This window comes from Eucalyptus grandis, chromosome 8 (assembly GCF_016545825.1).
Source record: "Eucalyptus grandis isolate ANBG69807.140 chromosome 8, ASM1654582v1, whole genome shotgun sequence".
NCBI classification, from domain to species: domain Eukaryota; kingdom Viridiplantae; phylum Streptophyta; class Magnoliopsida; order Myrtales; family Myrtaceae; genus Eucalyptus; species Eucalyptus grandis.
In genome coordinates, this window is record NC_052619.1 from 37,454,343 (window position 1) to 37,476,787 (window position 22,445).

The 22,445-nt window shown below is 37.7% G+C and overlaps 2 protein-coding genes across 2 annotated transcripts; both read right to left on the minus strand.

The window, feature by feature from the left end:
- Positions 1–1,124: 1,124 nt before the first annotated feature.
- LOC104414319 (actin-related protein 2/3 complex subunit 4) lies at positions 1,125–6,372 on the minus strand. The gene is made up of 8 exons (XM_010025382.2): positions 6,221–6,372; positions 5,946–6,011; positions 5,353–5,405; positions 5,065–5,092; positions 4,823–4,897; positions 3,416–3,520; positions 2,353–2,442; positions 1,125–1,564 (listed from the first exon to the last, which is right to left on the minus strand). The coding sequence occupies exons 1-8, from the start codon at positions 6,221–6,223 to the stop codon at positions 1,475–1,477; spliced, it is 510 nt and encodes a 169-aa protein (XP_010023684.1). The 5' UTR covers positions 6,224–6,372; the 3' UTR covers positions 1,125–1,474.
- A 3,117-nt stretch (positions 6,373–9,489) lies between these two features.
- On the minus strand, positions 9,490–21,497 carry LOC104414320 (TBC1 domain family member 13). Its single transcript, XM_010025383.3, has 9 exons — positions 20,952–21,497; positions 20,760–20,852; positions 20,389–20,493; positions 18,562–18,711; positions 16,707–16,805; positions 16,499–16,627; positions 14,716–14,895; positions 12,357–12,473; positions 9,490–9,907 (listed from the first exon to the last, which is right to left on the minus strand). The coding sequence occupies exons 1-9, from the start codon at positions 21,255–21,257 to the stop codon at positions 9,743–9,745; spliced, it is 1,344 nt and encodes a 447-aa protein (XP_010023685.2). The 5' UTR covers positions 21,258–21,497; the 3' UTR covers positions 9,490–9,742.
- Between the last annotated feature and the right edge of the window lie 948 nt (positions 21,498–22,445).

Genomic DNA, 22,445 nt, shown 5'->3' on the forward strand with positions numbered 1-22,445 from the left:
AATAATATATTTGTTAGGAGTTGTGGTCGATTTCTAATTTTCTTTGCACTGAGTGACTAAAAGATTTGAAATGTAAACCAGATATATGAAATTATAGTCCTGAATTAAAAATAGGATTCTGATGTTAGAAGTAACTATAAAATAACTGTGATCATCAACACATAACAATAATTGAACAATCATAGTTAATCTGAGTTGCTTCTAGATTGTGCAAGTCGGATTTATTTATCTTTGATTTCATTTTTTTAAACAAAGGGATAAAGTCCACAATTGATCCCTAACTTGTGTGATTTTCTCAATTGAATCTTAAATTTTTAATCGGTCCAACTCCAACCATCGTTAAAAGTAGTTCTTTCTTTGGACTGTTTGGATGGAGAGAAGAAGATGAGAAGAAAGAGGACGTTCTTCTCTTCAAGCAAGTTATTCTCTGTTTCCTTTCTCTTCTCCTTTCTTTTCCCTTGATTTTTCCCGAAGTTTCCTTTTTCAAGTTCTCATTCCCATTTTCGGATGAATTTTAGAATTTTCTAGATATTTCACAGGATTTCATTATTTTTTTTATTGCAAAAATGCCATATCAACAGGGACATCGACATAATAGTGCGTTTTTATGAGTACAGAATTTATTCGAACGACTAATGAAATTTAGGTTACTCAAAGCACCAATTAAAGTTTGAGGATTCAATTGCTAAAACCACACAAGTTAGGGGACCTATCGTGGAATCATCTCAAGAATCCAAAGCCAAACTAAGATCTAGAAGTCTTCTTACTAGAGATCACGAGGTCAATTGGGTTATAAACAAGTGGATCATAGGCATTTATGATTGTCTGTTCGAGTACTTTAATTAATCTTGTCACCTCCCACCATATAATATCAATTGTCAGCCGCTGAATTGGAATGAAAACAATGCAAGAGGTTGCACCTTAAGAATTTTTCTATCACCATCTCTTGCATCATCCATGCTTGTACTACCAATCAAAGATCCAGAGCTAGTCCAGGGTTTACAATGCTCTTCTTGCTCTAGCACAATGGAGCTCTAAACTAGTGTACTTTTCAGGAATCTGAGTGAGGTAGGGCTTTATGCCCAACTCAGGCAACTCCTGATTCCGACAGGAGCTTTTGCTCATTTTAAAAGTAGAAATCGACACTGGCATCATCTGAATAAGAAAATATAGTTCACAATAGGCTGAGCGATAAGCAATTCTAACAAATCAAATACTATACAGCCATTGAATCAGGCAAACAGAATAAAGCCTGATCTTCTTCATGCTCAAAACAGTATAATATGACAATCTGCCCAGCTTCCTCTCTTTTTTGTCAGCTGAAAATTAAATGACTACTTATTCACAAACAGCAATCAGCAAGGGACTGACAATGCCGGTCCGAGCTTGCGGCTGCATCACAATGACATGAGAATTCAGCTTGACAAAATCTTTCAGGGGGAAACTTGATGAGTCAATAGCACAATAAGATGGATCAGATAAATTGCTTCAGAAACTCTGCAGCGACCAACCTTCCTCGTGTATTAACAGACATCTTGAGTTCACTTATCTCTTTATCTATATCCTGTAAGTCACAAGACGCCGATCTGAACATTAGAAGGACGCATAACAAATGAAAACCAAACAAGGACCAAGGGTCAAAGACAACATAAATTGAGCCCATTGACCTCTAACTAACGTTGCTGCATTCAATACATTTTAATTGGCCAATCCTGTGAACTGCATGAGTTGTTTCCTGTTAATATTTTTTGCTATCATATTTATTTCCTTTTTAATAAATTATTTCATTAGGCTTATTCAGGATGTAAATGAAAGTAAAAGTCTCAAACTCAGGGTTAACTTTAAATACGGCTCCACTTGAGCACCTCCCAAGACACACAGCTGCAAACCAAACTCCAATACATCCATTAGTTTCAAAGAAAAGTCATGACACGCAAAGGAAACCAGGACCCTACATTTTCATAGAGCTATCTGCCATCTTCACTTTTTTAGGGGGAATAGTAGTGATGTTTCGATTAAAAATTTTAGCATTTGAGTTACTTCACTTTTCATGGGAAAAAAACCTCTCTTATGGGGTAAACATGTGCAGAAAATTATTTCCATATTAATTGCCTATATCATAGAAGGCAGCATTATTTTGTAAAATGATCAGCTTTAGTCATAAACAATAATACAAGTTTTTGAACTGGCAGGGAAATGGTTTTGTTTTTGAAAAAAATACAAAGTTTTTCAATCGAGAACCTCTGGGTAGATGAAGGAAAGTAAGTAGAGTTAATAAGTCCACAAGAAAGCATAATATTTAAAGTAATTCACCACAGACCAAAGAACCAAGTGTAAAGGGTGAAAACTTGCCTCCATAAATTGCACAATGAAATCAATGAGTTTATGCTTCTGCATCTCCTCACAGTGGTAGTTCGTAATAAGGAAGCTTAGGTCATAACCCTTCAAGCAAAGACAAGAAATAGATAAATCCACAATGCACAGAAGCTACTACAAAGTCTGTTCTCTATAAATGAACACAGTAGACCACATAAGTAAATCTCTCAAGCCTTATTACACGCTGGAAACCTTCTTAGTGTTAAAAGAGGTATAATACATTTATCCAGGAACTTTACTCCTATCATCTGAAAAGCAGAAAAGAATCCATGGACAAATGAACATATAAAAATACTGCTCCACGAAAAAGTTTGACGGCCTACTATTGCTCAGCTGATTTCACAATGAATGTTGCTGAATCCTCCAGTCATTATCAGCCACAACTGTCTTCTGACATTATGTAATATAAAGCTATCGACAAGGAATCTTGTGGCATGGGTTTATATAGAGCAAAACATCATTTTACTCTTTAACAGCTTCTGAAATTATGGAAAATATCTTCAGTACTTTTTGGATTTATTGAAGCTATCCATTATGACTCTAATTTCAAAAGAAAGCCTTCTGAAAGAACTATTAAACTCCAACAATTAACAGTGCATGATCCCAAATGAATGCTCCCAAGATTATTGTACCAAATTCGCATACCACTATACCTACCCTCTTTGTAATGTTACATTGACACGACAAGTGACATACCCTATTAAATACCTGTTCCCTGAATCCAGGCATCAAGAGCTAAGTGTGCTAACAATCCAGGTTATGATGGTCGTACATTAAGCAGACTATCTCTTACAATACTCTCTAGAACACTAAGTAGACTGAAAAGGATGCACCTAGGAAAAGAATTTAGAGAAATAACTTGCATTATCAATAAATCAAGACTTAAGCCAAGTTCGCCAATTAAGGTAAGCCCTAAATCAGATGCAAATGCAACCTTTCCATACGAAAAGGAAAAAAATGTCTGAACATCTTCAATAGGACATCATTCCCAATTTATATTGGGCAATGCATCTTTTACGGTGAATAAATGTATATCTACCTGTACTGGCTTCCTCCTCAACACCTGAAATGCTTCTGCCCTCATAGACAAAAATCTTAGGAACTTCTTGGTCAATATGTTTTCAAGTTCATCTGCCTGTTTTACCTAGCAAATAGTAAATAAAAACATATTAAAAAGAAGCATGGAGACTCAAACTTAGGTGGTCAAAGTCAAAATGCAATCATGAGACTCAAGAGGACAGGCCATGCCAATCACCTGGCAGGTACTTAAATGTTTGGCAAATGCTACATTGAACAATTCAAAATAAATGGGAAGCAAAGAAACACATCATTATACTTCAGAATTCAGATAACCATATTACCAGAAAACAATATTTTACGCGTCACTGCCCAATCTTTTCTGATGCTTGCTTATCTGATTATTCTGGCTATTATTCAAATTGCCAAAGTGGGATGCAAACGCCCTAATTATGGGAATAAATGTAACATCTAACGCATCAACTTTCAGCAGACCCTATCCAGTAGCTTTCTAAAGTTGTGTCTGACTATCAAAGTTTTCCTCTTCAGAGTCAGAAATTTAAAGATGCAGATCCACCTCAAAATCCTTCCTCTGGCAGTCCAGATGCAGGAAAAGGGAATTACCAGCATTTTCAATCATGAAATATGGATAATCAACTCTCCATACAAGGCCTTGGGAACATGACTAGTTACTCATGGGCTTCCTATAATGCTTTATGGGTTATTATATTTTCCTCAGTTCTTTTATCTTTTTGCGTTCAATAATGATGAGATCATCTGCATCCCAAAATAACATCCATGAATCATTGAGAATTAAATACGACGAAAAAGTAACCAGCACATGGAAAATGAATGAGACTGGCATTCAAAGCCTAATGATGCAGGGAACTGTAATTTGAGGTGACCCCACTCAACAACAAAGTCTTTACTCTACTTGAACAAACATCTTCAACTTCTACCTGTAATAACCCCTATTTCATGTATGATCCTTCCTACTTGATTAGCCCGGATTTAAAGACCATCCTCTAGTCCAAACTCCGTTAATAGTGTCCACAAGGCACTCAATCATAAACCTGAGTATTTAGCCTAAAAAATAGTGCAAAACATGATATATATATATATATATATATATATATATATATATATATATATATATATATATATATATATATAGTGTACTACTATGATATAAATTAGGATGCAAAAGACATAATAGAGTGAAATTTTAGTCAACTTGATCGAAGGTAAACTTCAATTGGTATGATCAGGATTTCAGTAATGTTGCATCCAGTTAAAAGGAAAGGGCTTTACATCTTCACTATTTAAATATAACAAAAACATGAGTCAACTAAAACGCCTCAATTCTAGATAATCCCTCAAAGTAGCTTCCACGCAAGAGAAATGTGAAACAAAGAAAGTTTAGTGTTACCTTGAGGCTTATTCGTAATGAATTAATAGAAGTTTCTATCAAGCATTTTTCAGCTTCATTTCTGCATATCAAGATCTGAAAAGAGATTCGACACAAAAATTTATACAATGACAAAGTACAAGAGTTGCTGAAAATAGATTCTCTCTTTAGCTAGATAAATCTGATAAGCCTTTCTAATGACAAAAGGTAGAAGGCAAAAAAGAATTACTCAGCTATGATATCTCACTGAAATTGCTTTTTACCGGTTTCAGCAGAAGTTCAGGACTAGTCCTGCAAAATAGAAAAAATGGCATTAAATCTCCTGCATGAGACATCTATTAGCAACTAGCAAGTATTAAGAGTACATCCATAGCTCTATAGTAAAGGAGAGTACTCATCAATCTCAATAATCACTCATATCTTCCCACGGAGGTAATAATAACACTCTGTTAGATTGTATAGAGCTACACACATGAGAATATCATCTCTTTAATTCCAAGTTCAGACATTCTAAAAGTTGGCTATTGCCAACCATGGAGACATAGACATACTTTAGCTCAACCTCTGGCTTGTTATGCCTCTCAACTTCTTGACAAGGAAAGTTCTGCAGTCAGGAAATGGTCAAGAAATCAGGCGCGCCAATGAGATAAAAAAAAAAATTCATCCCTGTACAGTTCAGTCAAGAACAAGCTATGAAGGATCACATTATAGTTGAAGGCTCTGGAAAGGCAACCACAACAAAGTCATGCCACAAGTCACATTTGGTAAGAAAACTAATTCATGAATTTCTGAGAGATATCCTAGTCTAGCAAAAGTAAAGAGCTTTTCGAAAACCCATATCGACTGGTTCATGATCAAACATCTTGGCGGCATTTTGCATTGTTAGTCTCGACCAAAACACGACGGGTCACAAGAGTGTACTACCTGGAGCTCACACACACAATTTTATCCATTTGCATCAAGAGCAAAGCCTATTCGGCTTTACGATAATGCGAGCTGTAACTAGTGGCAATGTATCCTATTTTTCCGCCATTACACTACTCCTAATTGGAGATAAATCTTCAGCAACACCGCAGGCGAGACAAGTCTACTTCAACTCAACCCTAGTTCCCAAACGCCGCGACTGTGCAAATTCTCGCCTCACCTGCAGACACATGGCCGCCTCGAGAGTGTTCCGGATGCAAGTCAGGTACAACCGCAACGAGTTGGCCTGCCAAGAACACACGCACACAACAGCGACAAAACAAGACAAGAAATCAGTCGAACTGATCAATCGCCGAACCATTTCAAACGATCTAAAAGCTTCTCGGCAAACTCCGTTCCGCCGCGATCTCATCGGGTTCGTTCCGACCAGGAGATCAACAACGGCCGAGCAAGCGATCGACGAGAATGCTGAATCGAAATCGCTCGGGGTCTCACCATTTTCCGCCGCGGATTCGAAGCTCTCCGATCCTGGAAATCTTCGAGCTCTTCCGTTCCCGACGCCGATCCGATTTTCGTTTGCTCGCTTTTTGCAGTGGAAAACTGGAGGCGGAGTTTTGACCTCGACGACGTCGTTTCGTGCTTACTCGGTATGAGCTTTGCAGAAGTTTATATTAAATTGACGGAAAAACTATGTGATTACAATAATAATAGGAAATTTTTTTCATGCTCTTTTTTTTTTTTTTTTGATGACTGAGCAACGGCCGGAGATCACCCTTCGAAAATCACACAAACCTCCGGTGCTTAGTAATTTGAAGGTAGACGTAATCCTGAGCTAGCTTAGTAAACCATCTCTGGAATCCCCACTTAAGTCGTACACTTTCGGAGATTTGAACTCGTTCTCTCTATGATAAAGTAGTTAAGTCCAACCATCATGGCTACCTATAGTGGGTTTTCCATGCTCCTTTTGCTATTCAATGCTTGGATAATTTTGAGGTAGATGCATTTTTTTTTTTTTAATTGTCGGGCAAAGGAAAAGTGAGAGGGAGAATGATTTTGACTTAATATGTGGAAGATAGCTTTCCCTACAGAAAAGCAAATCTAATAAATTATTTTAAGTCGAATTTTGACAAAGAAATTCAATGAAACTCATACTTCCTATGAGGTGAATAATGACTGAATTTTTTCATTAAAATGAACAGAACAATATCTTAAAATTCAACGTAACTGTTATAATATCCAAAAAATCTCTTTGTAGCTGCTAAAGTAAAGTTTTCTTATCCTGTTTTTGGTAATTTCTTTTTATCTTTCGTAAGCATTTATGTGCTCTCATTTTGCTAGTAATAAAGATTAGAAATTATATTGCCACCTCCTGCGGTATATTGTTTAATAGAACACATTGAAACATATCATAAAGACATTAACTTTACCCCAATTTTTTTTTTTTGTATCGATATTTCAATTACTGTATTTAGCAAAATAATTGAAATTGAAGAAGAGAACTCTAGGATATGACATGTCATATATATATAAAAGAAAAATGCCCTATAATTTAGGATAAATGTGTCACAAGACATCACATTGTCCCCTCATAATTTATAAAAAAAATAACTGAGATAAATTTTTATTCAAGTTGTAATTCGATCCTAATTATCTAAACGAGAATTCTTTAAAAGATAAAATGATATTGATAATGTAGAATTACAGATACTCAACATTATTTTGATATATTAAGAGAAATAATTCAACTGTGTTGATTAAAGTGGGTTGACTCTAAAGATGTCACATGAAATTCATAATAGCTTCACTAAAACATGGCGTCAATCCAAAATTTTTTATTTATGGGAGAACAATAAAAAAAATCAAAAATAAAAATAAAAAAAAGGACATGTTGTATGTTGAAAATTAAGATTGGAGAGATGGAGAAGAAATAATAGTGATAAAGGGCAATGGTCATTCCCGTACATTTTCAATTTATCCATTCAAGACGTTTCTTGTATTCCGTGAAAGGGTTATGGAGAAGATCATGAATGTCCGAAAGAAATATACCATCCCGCAAAACACATCAACCCCTAACTAGAGACTGCCTTTTAGTCTCCACACTTCATGAATCTGCTCCATAAACTCTTGAGGTTTTCTAATCCACATACATATAGTATAGCTTAGTCCTTTTGTTCAAAAAGTAAATAATGATAATGATATGGCAATTAAATTGCCGTTGAATAATTATGTGTATCTTAAAAAGTTATAAAATATAACATAAAATAAACATATTTAAAATATAGAAGAAAGTTGCAACCATTATTGTGGTAACAGTTGAGTGGTGCAGTTAATAGGGATGTTCCCCCCACTCAAACTACTCAAAATCGGACTGGACTAGCCCGAAATAGATGGTTCCTAAGGGAACCGGTTTGGTTCCCAATTCCAATTCATTGAAACCGATGGGTAATGATTCGGTTCCCTTTTTCATGGGTGGAACCGCCCACCTAGATTGAACCGATATTATAATAATATATTAATTTTTAATATACAAATTAATAAATTATTAATTTGGTTTGTGACTTTTGATTTGGCTTTTAGTTTCTTTTGCTTTCCACATAATGTTCTGGCTTCTAGCTGCTTCTGGTTTCTAGCTATCGTGGTGATTTCTTTCATTTTCTTTTGTTCTTATTAAGAAAATTGGCTTATAGTTTCTGATTTTGGCTTATAGTGAGACCGGTTCCACAAACTTATTTTTGTTTTACTTTCTTATTTTGCCATAAAATAAAGAGGATTTCTGATTTTGCTTGTTATATGTAGTGACAATAAATGTGTAGGGCTATTATTATATATACTCAATGCTTGATGAGGTTGTTTATGGTATTGACTTTACAGTCAAAAAATGGAGATATTTGGTTGATCTTTGATAGGACCAGTCCCATGGTTCTACCTGGGAACTGGATTGAACCAGCAATCCGATTCCCGGATGGATTCACTGAGCCAACAAGTGGTTTGCGGTTCCGAAAATTGGAACTAGTCCTTAGTGGGCGATTCCTAGTTCTACACCCATCCTGACCATGCTCACCCCTAATACTTAGGTAATTTGTGTCCTACCTTATGCTACCTTGATGACTATTGAGTGCTTGTCTAAGGTTGCCCAATCCCAACTCAAAACCTCCAGTTGAGGTTTTAAGTAGTTGTGTGGCCATAAGCAACCTTCATCGAGGTCGGCCATAGCGGCTGGCAACCTCAAACTAAGGTCATAAGGCACCACTGTGGCCGTGGACAACAAGGTTGTTGATGGGGTCAGTTTGAGAGAGAGAGAGAGAGAGGGTAGCCATTACAATCGCGGCAGGGTGAGGAGTCGGTGGCGGCCGATGTCCAGGTGCGGTGGAGAGATGAGGGTTTGTTGATGTGGGAGAACGTGAGTTTAGCTTTACGGATTTGCAGGAGGGGGCAACTTGGTTTCTTTTATTGTAGGATTTCTTCTAGAGTAAAGAAAAAGAAAAGCAGGGGAACGAAAATGGTAATCGGATGATATTCAAGATATGATTTTGATAATTTCTGTTATGTTCTTTGTACTTTTCTAAGGAGTTCTTTTGCATGTAATCTAATACAACGTTAAAAATGCAGAGGTTCCAAATCGAAATCGTGCACCGGAATTTTCTTCTCTGCTTTTTGAGTGCAGCGGCTGAGCGACCAACACTGGTGCAGCTCAAAAGCCAAAATTGAGCAGCAAACCCCATTACAAGAATGAATGCCGTGATCAGCTGATTCAGCAGCAAAAAGAAACAGATGACATTGGCTCGTACACAGCGAGCGAGCTATAATTACTTGAGGCAAAGAGAAGATAGATACAAGTTCGTCTCTTCGTGAAGGACAACGACAGCCGAAAAGAGAAAAGAATGAAATTGGCTAAAACAACTCCAGTTGGTTGATGACAATAGCATTTACATCCCCAAAAACATAAAAGCATCCATCAACGAGGAAACCAAAGGAAAAAGAAACAGAGAAAGCACAAGGAAAGCAAGGGCTGCCGTATCAATTTGATCCTCGGACGCGCAATTTGTTGGCCACATACAGCAGATGACTGATGTTTGTGGGAGGGTAGTTTTGGAGTAGCCGGAGATTGGAAGTGAAATCACCAGCCAAAAGGCGCCTCCGAACGAGAATTAGCATGGCGCAACATATTCGGAGCAAAGTTTCCTGAAATGCAATACAAATTCCATCACCGGGTTATCAAAAGCCAAAAAGTGTCTTCTGAAAATTCATAAACTTGACGTGATAAGCGCATCTGTTTCGCGCAATTTCAGATTAACCTCCTAAATCAAATGGAGAACATTAGGCAAATCTCAAAATTTGGGAAGAGTGTTGTTAAATCTAAATGGATTGCATTACAGCTCATTAACACGCCAAGCCTCAATACCTTATGGAATTAAATTCACTTGCATCTTATTCTCCATGCTTAATTGATTACGAGTCGGGACCAACTTTTACCAACATCTATAGCCTTTGATTCCACTTTCAACTAATGGTTAAACAGAGAATCCTTTTCAGCAGAACCTTCAGACAGAAAATTTTTGGATGACACATGGTGAAAATGTAAAATTATTGTTACACAGATTAAGTCAATCCCATATTTATAATTATATATGCAAATTATCAGCGGTCACAGTGCTCCTATAGAAAATTACCATGTGTTGATAACCAATCTCTTCAGGAGCCAATAGTCATATAATGATGATACTCCTTGAAAATGTGTGAAATACTCTAAACCCAGATTTGATTTCAATGTAATGCCTTGGCATGTGTGCAAATCTTGGAATGATGGAAAATTATGACAAAATATGTCTAAATTCTCAAGAACAGGATGCTTTTGTCACCACAACAGGATATAACAAGAATAACTCTGCCATAACCATGAGATAGCAATCTCCTTCCACAAACGTCTCTCTAGTAATTACCATCACCCAAACTTGCCATCACCTTTAGCAACCCACTACCACTACCCTTCCACCATCTCAACCTGAACCAATGGCATGGCCTGATTACCCTCACTGCAACATCATCACCTTTGCCTATCCTCTTCCTCCAATACATGACAACCTCCACCACCATGAATCATTCGTAAAACACATCTACCAACACGACTTCATTTCTCAATTTTGCTGTCATGCAGACCAGTCTTTCCCAATTTAGCAAGACAAGGCTGCCCTTCCACTACTAGCTATTCTGTATTACCCAGGTCAAAAGTTTAAAAGGGACAGTCAACATAAATCCTCCTCTGCATTTCGGCCATTGGGCAGTTAAGTCCTGAACATTCTACTTTTTGGTCGACTAAGTCCTAAACATTTTGAAGTAGATGCATGATTTTGGTTTCTCATTGGATCAAGCAGGGTTTCATCCATTATTAAGGAATAAAACACAGAGGTTTGATCAATTCTAGAGTGGCGAGCCCGATTCCGAGCACCAGTTAAAATCATGAGTTTTATGAGGGCAAGGAAAAAAATTAAAAAAAGTTCAGGATTGTTCCTTCACCTCCATTAACTTAGATTTTTGTTTTTCAATTGATCCACAGAATTAAATGTCACTCAATCATCTACAGAACTTGTGTTGTACTCCTTGTTTATGGTGAAAATCATGCTTGATTTTGTGAAGAGCTGAATAGGGGCCATTTATTGATGGCTAAATGTCACTACCGAAGAGGTTAAGCTTGACTTGCACTTTTATAAGCTTTAGAATCAACTGAGCAAAGTAGTCTTGAAGACTCATTCAACCATCAATAAATATGTTTATCACATCCTATAGCACTTTTCTCAAATTTAAATACCCAACTCTCATCTCACCGTAGCCCTCAATCTTTGGTCATCCACCATTTCACCACAATCACCATCTCACCAACATCACCAAAATCACACCATCACAACTTATCTTCTGTCCTCACCATAGCCTCCAACAACCAACCATCACTATTGCCAACACTCCCTACTACCTACTCCTCAACCTAGTGATGGTGATAGAACCCGTTTCTTCACAGATTCCTTTTTACTAGCAGTGAAAAATTGCATATAGTGAGGCTGTCATAAAGGTCAAGCAGAGCTCCTCCAACCAAGCATACAACTATTGTATGGTTAAAAAATCAGGAAACAGAATTTTTAATCTCCCACAATTGTGCCTTGGATAGCAAGTGGCAGTGGGGCAAATACTTGCAAGTTGCAGCTTCTTTCTCCATTAAGTTCTTTTGTTTTCCCCCCAAATAATGGAGGAAGAGCACCTTTAGGTAGATGAATTTACCTAATAAGTACTAGTCTGACTTCACTTCCTTTGCATTATTAGATACTAAATATTCTCTTGCATACCGAACTAATCCCAACTGTATTTAACTTGACAGTCTTACATAAAAAGGAGAATACAGATTGTACACTGGCCCTAACACAGCTCTAGCAGATGAAGCACTCTTGGGAATCAAAAACTGAGCCTAATGTTCAGTGAAGACTTTGCTAAGCATGAATTCCTGTCTTGTTATATCTCAGGTTCTCTCATCCATCTTAACTCTGGTCAATTGAACCAGCATCTCATGAAGTCAGGAAGAAATGATTTCACGAAACTCCATCAAATGCCTATGGCAAATTTACTCTAAAAGAAAAGTTCATACCTGAGGACCATCAGGGTCACTCAGAAGGGTGTCCCAAATCTGAAGGCTGTCTGCAAAATTGAACTCCTGGGTCAAAAGGAGAGTAATCCATCGGAATGCATAAAACTGGGGATTGACCTGACATTGAAAACAACAAGGGATTAGAAAACAAAAAAAAAAAAAAAAAAAACTGAACCTCTTGTGCAAAAGGAAACCACATTATAGAAGCATCTGTCAAAACTTTAAAAAGTTAAAGCAACTCATGGTAACTTTGTCCAAATAATCATTTGCACAATGAAAGGAAACCGCATTATAGAAGCATCTGTCAAAACTTTAAAAAGTTAAAGCAACTCATGGTAGCATTGTCCAAATAATCATTTGTACAATGAAAGGAACACAACAAGGACATATCACAACTTAAAACCCTATCCCACATATACAACCAAAGTAAGAGCTTTATTATGAGCACATTGTAGCTAATAGTCAATATTCTTAATATCCCCTATCCAAGTTTCATACTTGTCCCTTTTCAGAATAAAATATAACCAAGCTTCACTGTATTCCATCTTCAATGAAAAATAGCTTGCTCTTGGGGGAGGAACCACTGTTAGAAATGTTCATGTAGAAGCTCCTATTTTTCCGATGTTGTACAGGAAGCTCCCGGAATCCTATTAGCTACAGATGCTGGAGGTCAGTCAATAGAATAAGGGCTTGTTTAGTAACACTCCCGAGAACAACTGATTCAATTCTTTTGTTCCCCGAAGCAAAAAAAAAAAAAAAATTGTTTGGTAAATTTTTTGCTCCTAGGAAAAAAAATCAAATTTTTTGTTCCCGAGAAAAGATTTGGAACATAATCAAGAAGCAGAAAAAAGTTATTTTTGTTTCCAAGAATAATTCCTAGAATTGAGTCTAATTTTTTTTCTTCTCTCTTTCCTTTTCTTCTTCTTCCTTTTGGCCGGTCTCCGACCTCGGCCATGGCTGGTGACCGGCCAGACAAGGGCTGGCAATCTCACTAGAGCGTAGCCGGCCCCCGGAGACGCCGAGCCACAGCGAGGCTTGTCAGCCTGAGCCTCGGCTGAGGTTGACAACTGGCCAGACGAGGGCTGGCGACCTCGCCGGAGCGTAACCAGCCCCGACAATGCCCAGCCACGGCAAGGCTCAGGCTTTGCTAGGCCACCTCTAGGTCGGCGTCACTTGGCGGTGGCCCGACAAGGCTGAGCCTTGCTGGCGAGGCTGACCTCATGCTGCCTAGGCAAGGTCGAGCCTCGCTGGTGGCCAAGCTCGGCTCGCCGGGCTGGGCGAGGCCTGCCAGACCTCATTCTTGGCCTAGCAAGGCTCCGGTGAGCTTACCGGACCTCGCCCAGCCGGTTGCGCCCACCACTGTGGCCCGCAACTGGCCACAAAGGAGGAAGAAGAAGAGAAAAAAGGAAAAAGAAAAAGAAAAAGAAAAAGGAGAAAAAAAAATATAATAGAAGGATTAATAATTAAAAGAAACAAAAAAAAAAAAATTAAGAATCTTACTAAACGTATATCTATCCAGGTAATAAAAATTTTGAACAATTATCAAGCGCCTTCAAAAACTCAGAAATTATTCCCAGGAATAGAATATTAAAAAAAAAAATCATTTTTGAGCAAAAATTGTTCTTGAGAATAAAATGGTTACCAAACGCGCCCTAAACTACTGTAATAAATCTTACCCCACAATATTATTTATTTTTCTTTGCAGGGACATCTAAGATTCATTTGTAAAAATATAAAATACAACTTCATTTAGAATGCACAATGTAAGAGATATATCCAGATTTTCCTCAAAGAAAAGAATGTGTCAAGAGGAAAAGAGAGACAACATGTACATTCTTTTGGTCAGAGCAGAGATTATAATATAATATAGAAAGCCGTGAGCCTTTTCAGCCGGTTGATCTTTCCTTGCCGTTGCTGTGTTGACCGTTTTGAAGATTGTCGGCCTTTGTTTCTTCCTCCGTGTTGGCTCCTGCTGGCTATCTTTAGCCTGGCTTTTAGTTTGTTGTTTTGTCCCCTGTTCTGTCAGGTGTCTTTTCTTTTACATCGGCTCCCTTCCACTCAATCTGACCTGTTGTCACTTTGAGTGAAAGTTTTTGGCGCCGATCTTTTGTATAGTTGGTTAAAGCTATTTACATATTCTTACCTTTACCAAAAAAAATATATAAATATAGAAAGCTATGAGATAGACATTTAAAATTGACATCAGCGCAAACAAAAGTATTCACCCCGCCTTACTACTGATTTCATTCTTTCAGTCAAGTAAGATATTCACTAGATGATTAATAACCAATCAGGAGGCTGGGAATAAAAGTATTCAACCACTGAACACTTGAGTATGTGAGTTTACACACAATCTTACTTTGGTTGTAATCTCAAGATGACGCCAAAGCTCTTCATCATAATCCTTCAAAAATTGCGACAATCTGGATATTGTTGACCGGATTCCCACAACACTGTTGTCCAATTGTTGGCAAAAGTTATCCCGAAACCCGCTCAACAACTCAACAAAGCAAAAGAAAGCATCTGCTTCAGCAGAAGCCTGTGTGATCCAAAAATAAAAAATAATAATCAGGACACAAAAATGCTAATGGATCTACACACAAAGGAGATTCTTGATGCAGTTGCAGTCACATAGATATATAAGAGAAAATAATCATAGATATAAAGATTTAGTACAAGATGCATCATTCAGCAGTTAGCATAGCTAGGAATTCATGCCTACCTAAGTGGAAAATATATAATAATCACAGCTCCAACTAGTTGATACTTGCATTACCAATTACTGAAAGAACTGTGATACGGAGTAATTTTCCATCACAGAAAAAAAAAATGTGAAAACGGACTCAGTTATTTAATATTTACTACAAACAAGATAAAGGTAGCATAATCAGAAAGAAAAAAAAAATCAAGGTATTCCCTTTGATTCACTCTTTCTGAGTTTGCATAAGCAAAATAACATTTCACCACACAAAAATCCTCTTGCAACAGATACAGCAATCAGCCAGTTGCTCCTCAAACTACATATAGAAAAGCACCATGCCCACAAATCAAATAGGAAAGATTGCCCATGGATTTACAGATGACCAAAGATATAACTTCATATAATTCTAATCAGTGTTGTTAAATCGAGATTCTGGTTGTGAATCTTAGAACTCATTTTCTGAATCATGAATTGAATGGAATCATATTTCACAAGATCAGTAAAAAGTGTGAAAAAAAAGAAGAAAAATCTAACAAATAAGCATTCCTACTAAAATTAAGCTACTAGGTGCCAAAATACATAAAAAGCATGTTATAGTAAATATTGTTTAGAAAATTATACTCGCTACTCCATTGTCAATGCCCAACCTAACTTCTAACTTCTCAAAAATATGGAAGTGCAAAATGAAAAAGGCCTGAACACTTACAAGAAAAAAAAAAACACTGTCAACAACACTTAGAAACCTCAACATACACAAAAAAAAAAAAAAAAAAAACACTTCAAAACACTATTATAGTCTACTGAAACCAGAAAGAGAGGAGACTAATCTTAAATACTCATGCTGTGACTGTTGTCCAAGCATGCGATTTAAACAAGTCAAAGGAGGCATAATGGCCAACAAGAGGTGCAACAGTTGGTATCTTAGCCAGCAACAATGGGTCAAGAAGTGACAAGAAGCAGTCTAGCAGCTTTCCAAGGTACTTTGCTAGCCTGAGGGCTGAGAAAATCAACGTCCTCCAGCATGCTTGCACAATTTTTACCTTTTATTAACAATCGTTTTTTTTTTTTTTTTTTTCAATTTTTAGCCCATGTTTCTCTTTATGACCCAATACTTTTGCACCCAACCACTATCATGAAGCCCAACAATGCAAAGTGTGGTTGTTCTCCAAAACTGAAGAGAATTGTTGAATTGTATGATTTGTACCCAATCGTACGATTCATGCACTCTTATGATTCAAGAGTGCAAGAGATGGGGAACCAAATTGAATCATGCAATTCGAATTGTGAATCAGAAAATTTACAACTCTGGTTCTAATCAATAACAAGATACATCAATAAACCACAAAGCCTCCTTGAATAAGGTTACCCAGTCAAGACGTTCAATCAATGGACAGCTAAAGCATTGTAAAAAATGGCTAAAAGTGAATGCAAAAATACATACTGCATTCTCTTCATCAGGATCATTTTTGAATACATAATATAGAGGAGCCACAATTTCATTCATCCCTTGGACATATCTTACGCCAGGATTGAGCTTTGCATATATAATTAAAATTGTCTTCAAAGCTTCCTGGAGATGTGAAAGATGATAAAGTCAGTCAACTATCCTATTTTCCCATTAACAACTTGAGTCAGTGACAAACACAAACCTGATTAGATTCTGCAAATGATGAGTCCCCACAGAAAAAGTGCATGTCTGGATGAGTCCGTTTCACATCTCTGTCAATCTGTTCAATGATCTCTGTATCCTACAAAGTTGAAGTATACTATTTTCCTCATAATCTGTGCACATGCTACTTAAAAGGTAGCATCAAAGTTCACTGGCATAAAGGATTTCAGTCATTAGCTAAAGCAGAAAGATGATCTATATTCTCCCATGGAGGTCTTTACAAACCCAGGTATCAGCAACAGCAACAGTAGATTATTCACGTTATTACTGTCTTGGAACACGACATTCTTTCTTTGGCTATGCATATATGTATAGATCGTTCTGACAATGATTGTTCAATACAGTGACAAATTCTTTTATTTGTTTCTTCAGCTCGCTTTGTAATGGCTTTGTACCCCCTTGGCACCCTTTAACTCAATTATTTTTACCTATCCAAACACACTGTGATAACAATTATCCACATCTTTAACCAGAACTAAGGAATTTAACTATCAAGGATCCCAAACTTCAGATATAATGTCTAATGCAGAAGAGATTCTCAAACTAGCGAAAGGCAGAAGTCAGGCTAGTTAATTTCACAATGATTAAACTAATTCTTGGAGAATCAATAATTGTGAGGTGCTCATACAGACCAACCGCTGAGAGGGACCTAGCCTTCCACAAGAAAAGGATGACCTACTGTGTAAGCAACATGAAATCAGTTGAGTTGGAAATGACTTTCATGTAGAACTCACCCAATTACCATATCATACATCATGATTATAACAGCAACCCATTACTTGCCTCAAGTGTAGCATATCTTCACAGCTCAAAGGCCATGAAACAGCTGCACTTGCACATTATATAAAGCAAGTCATGCTATAATCTGATGCAGCAATTTATTTCCCCACACCCAGAAACCCCTAAGCCCACTCACCAGAAATCTGGGTCTGGGTGTACCACAACCCATCACAGAACTGTTACAAAAGGTTCTAGCTTAACATACTTAAGACATTAATGAGTAGATAGAAGCCCTTCCAATTTACCGCCATTTGCAGACTGCAATGCCAGTAATAAACCGCAATGCCACTAACAAGGCAATCTTATGCCTTGAACCATCATGCTAACCCTTAAAATCCTAAATCAAATAGTGATTAGTTAGCCTTCCCTAATTTAGCTGATGAACATTATCATATAGTCTGCTCCTCTTCCATGTTAGTATGTTTGGTCTGTAGAACTAAGAGAAACTACTCAGAGCTTATCTCATGATGGAGAAAGATGGCCATAACCTAACAAGAATGGCAGTAAACTACCAACGCAGTCTCACATGGAACAATGGTCACCTCACGAATCCGCAATCTATATAACCTCGACAATCCAAAAGTAAAAGATCAGAGTAACCACTGGTCAACCTAAAGGAGTGCCACCCAGATCTCAAGGCATTAAATTAAGTATTTCAATCAGGGCAGCAGGCCCGCGTTTATCTTACTAAATTTTCCCTTGGCTTTGTCAATAACTGCAAACTGCCATGGATCTAAAGTTTATGCCATTGAATAATCGTTTTTTCAGTTTCATACAAAGTTAACTAAGATCATGTTATGCTCTTGTCCTTTTTTCATCCCAACCGCACATTTTTAAAATCACATCAATCATGTCATTTTTTCTAATAGTTAGGTAATTCATTTAAAAGGCATCAAGGGGATACCAAACCATTTACAAAATCACATACACTGCTAACCAAAGAAAAGAGGAAACAATCAAAGCATCCACTTATTACAAAGTACACATGAAAGAAGCAAAAAGGGGGAGCAAGCATCAAAGCAAACACAAATAAAATAAATGATTTTATTTCATACCTGAAAGAACTTATTCCATACACTGCTATTTCCAAGACTCAATGGATGCTCTCCATGAGTTATATCTGATCTTGAAAGCATCCCACTGGTTTCAGATCGTAACTCATTGTCACAAGTTGTGCATTCTTCCAACCTCCTTGTGATTTCTGACTGACCAGGATGGAAAAGGTCAGAATCCTCTTTCAAAGAGCAAAGGTTGAAAACCACAAAGAAAGAAAAAAAAAATCAGGACAAAAAAGTATAGCCTCATTATGTAGCAATCTCATGACAACAATCAGTAATTGATGATAGGTTAAGGCTATCTTTTGGGGTCTCCTTTTTTGACCCCAAGGCAGATATAGGAAACAATGGCAAAAGGCTTGTCAGAAGAAATGTTTTCCAAATCAAAGAACAGGAGTCCTTTGAACCTACCTCAGAACTGTAATTTGGTGGCTACTGTATAATCACCACTATCATCACTAAAGAAGTCGCCACTACATCGGCGCCATCATCGGCCACCACAATGGATTTCTCAACAGCTACCAGAGGATTCAAAGCGTCAAGGACTAATTGACCATCATCGCCACTATACTGTCCATAGTAACCATCACTAGACATAATAACGGCATGACCACTGTTTATTAGACAGCCACCAGAACTACCACCTCTAATTAGATGACAACCACTGTTCCAAAGAAAATCTTTCACATACAATAACCAATTTCATGAATTGAATGGACCCTTACAGAAATTAGGCTATGAAACTAGACAGAGATAGCCGATTGTCAACTTGAAATGATATATGGCCCAGAAGAAAAAAATTTGATTCGGAAAAGGAAGTGAAGTTCAAAAAGAATACATGAGTTGTCCTTCCTTCTAAATTTCATGACAACAAACAGAAAGACAAACCTAGTGTTTCTAACCTCTGACATTTCAGTCAAGCATGCAGTGTTCTGATCATTAAAGTGGAGAAGTGGGAAGGTATAATTGCAGAATAAAATGTTTCCTCTGTTTGGCTTGTAAGAAGTACTTCCTCTGTTTGTTATCAAAAGAAGAAGGAAATTGGTGGAAACTGGGGACACAATTATCTCGGAGCCCATCTCATTTCCAACCAGGAGTAGGAGAAAATGGAAGAAAAATATTTCGTTAGAGCACTTAGCTATTACCATTCTCACTTTTTCTTAGGGGTGCATGTAGTAAATCCAAAGGTTATATTGACAGAAGAGGAGGGTTTAATCGGTTAGTCACCAGTTCAATCGGGGAATCCATAAGAAGGGTGATGAATTAGCATGAAAATTTGTCAATGTGAACTTAGGAAATTCTCCCGAGGAAGTACAAAGTTCTACTTCTAGCGGCAGCATGGTCTCATATGGTGAGCTCGACATTTCCAAAGTGGCTATTGTTTCCTTTAGGCCTAAACTAGTCCAATCTTTATCCCATTCATTGGCATGACCTTAATCCAAGAGTTGTGAGTTATGATTTCGCTTTCATGTCTTAGATGTAATTTCACTCTGGTATTTCCCTATGACAAAGCAGCCTATAATAGTTAACTAGCTTGTCCTGGGAAAGAGAGAATACATAAGGAACTCACTCAACTCACCAATCAAAGAACATTTGAATAGATTATCCATATTTTCTTTTAATGAATATTTTTCCACTGTATATGCATCCTATCAGGGATGCGAAACTAAATTTTCAACATCTTCTTTACCTCTAATTACCTTTTCTCTTATTTTTCCCTACAATATGCATCCTACCAGCAGTGGTAATAGAGGAACCTTATTCTTGCAAGCAAAGGAATGCCAAACATGGGGAAACAACAATGCTGCGGACTAGCCATTTGCTTACAGGATTCATTAAGAGCTCTCCCTTAAAATTCTTGAACTGAGATCTTCTCTTTGCCAGCTCAGAAGACCAAAGCCCACGATCAGCCGGCAGATATCCCAGCAAAAGCTGTTACACCAGAACTTGTCCATTAAACTCAGTCTTATAGATTGTAAAGCACTTAGAATGCAGAAACACTTGTCTTTGTCTCAAAAATCTTGCAAATAAAAGTGAAACCAAAAATATGGGAAAGACTAAGCCAAATTGGGGGTAAGAATCAAAAACCAGAACAAACACATACAAACGAAGAGTAGTGCATTCCTCTTATTCAAGACCACAATTTTGTACAGAAGATAAAGGAGGAAAAGTAGAGTGAAGGAAGTAGTGCACGATACCTTCCACACAGCGGAACGAATTCCCGGGCCGTCCGGTACGCCCTGAGAGGCAATCTTCCTCAACTCCCGCATATCCACAACCTTTCTCGACAGCTGAATTTCACCGAACACGGCCCAGCAAACACATCAACCTTCCCCAAAACAACCAAATTTCGCCGCAGAGAAAGAGAACAACAAGACAGACTCGCTCACCTCGGCCAAGAGCTGCGACTGCCTGGAAATCTCCTCCGCCGACGGGCCACCGGATTCCCGGCTCTCGCCGTCGTCCCCATCCCTCGGCTCCTCAGCCTCGGGCTCCGGCGGAGGCTCCCGCCGGGCAGCCGACGGGGGCGGCAGGGGCAGCGGCGGCCGGGTCAGCGGCTCGGCGGGGGCGGCCGGCGGATCGGGCGCGGGGCGATGGGGGCGATCGTCGGCGGGAGGCGGGGCCGAGATCCAGATGGAGCTGTTGAGCCAATCGGGGACCTTCTTCTTCGTCGTCGCCGCTTGGTGCGCGTCCATGGACGCGCATGCAGGCGAAATACAAACGGCGGCGGCGGCGGTGGCGGCGGCGGAGGCGAAGGAGGGCGGGAGGAGATCCGACGCCGGGGCCGAGCTTCAGCTAGGAGCTTGTCGGAGGCGATGATCCGAGCGCCGTCGGCGACGGGAGCGAAGGGAAGAGAGAGAAAGGGACGGCGGAAATGGGGAAGAGAGAGGGAGAGACAGAGCAGTTGGAGGAGGAAGAGATCACGTGATCCGCTCGTGCCGATGATCGGCCTTCACGCTGGCAATGTTTCGCTCAATCTTCATCAAAATTTGCTATAATAAGGATTTTTCGTTCTTTTTTTCTAAATATTTTAATCAATATTTTGTTGTAAAATATTTTTTAGCAAATAATAATATTTTCTAAATGATTGAGAATATTTAAAAATGTGAACACAAAAATATTTTTGATAGAGAAAGTAAGATGAAAATAACTTTATTTCTAAAGATCAAGCTCACTTGCCAGATCGACGAGCGTGAGTTTGAGATCGATGAAGTTGTTCATATCAAAACTAAACTCTGAAGAATTGAGAAACAAAGAAAAGAAAATCAAAAAAAAATTCCTATTTATAGAAAAGAAGAAAAAAAAGGAAATTAAAATTAATATCAATAAAAGAAAGGAAAGAATAAGAAGAAAGGGGATGAGGAATTGAACGATTTTATATAGCGTGAGATAAGAGAACATTTGATAAAATTTTCCATAATAAATACATTGGAAAGATGAATATTTTCCTCTATAAATATTCATTCATGTATTTTGATAACAATTCCTAAATTTTTAATTTATTCAATCCAATTCACCAATTTTCTATAACTAAGTCAAATCAGTCATTCAACACTAGTCATTGGTTTTTCGTACCAATACTATTGCCTGGATTTTATGGTATCTTTTCATTTCAATCGTTTCCTAAATCATTAAAATAATATGATGTCTTTTTATTGCCTTTTCATATTTTTTTTTTTTCTCTATAAATATTACTATTGTTCCAGTTGAATATATTTTAACTTATTATTTTTATAATAATAAAATATAACCTTGTTTAGAGTTATATCAAATTCATATTTATTTATTTTAAAAGTAAGTGTTTGTATAAGAATATCTTATTGACGATACTAATTTTTCAATAAATTTCTATTATTTATTTTAATCTCAATCTTCTTTCAAAT

Coding starts and splice junctions, on each gene's coding strand:
- LOC104414319 (XM_010025382.2), bottom strand. Junction 5,093..5,352: donor AAGCCAGAGGTTGAGCTAAA/GTATGTCTATGT, acceptor TCTATTTTGCAG/GACTAGTCCTGAACTTCTGC. Junction 3,521..4,822: donor CATTACGAATAAGCCTCAAG/GTAACACTAAAC, acceptor ACTATTTGCTAG/GTAAAACAGGCAGATGAACT.
- LOC104414320 (XM_010025383.3), bottom strand. CDS start 21,257: ATGGACGCGCACCAAGCGGCGACGACGAAGAAGAAGGTCCCCGATTGG. Junction 20,853..20,951: donor AGTCGCAGCTCTTGGCCGAG/GTGAGCGAGTCT, acceptor GGTGAAATTCAG/CTGTCGAGAAAGGTTGTGGA. Junction 16,628..16,706: donor CATTTGCAGAATCTAATCAG/GTTTGTGTTTGT, acceptor TCACATCTCCAG/GAAGCTTTGAAGACAATTTT.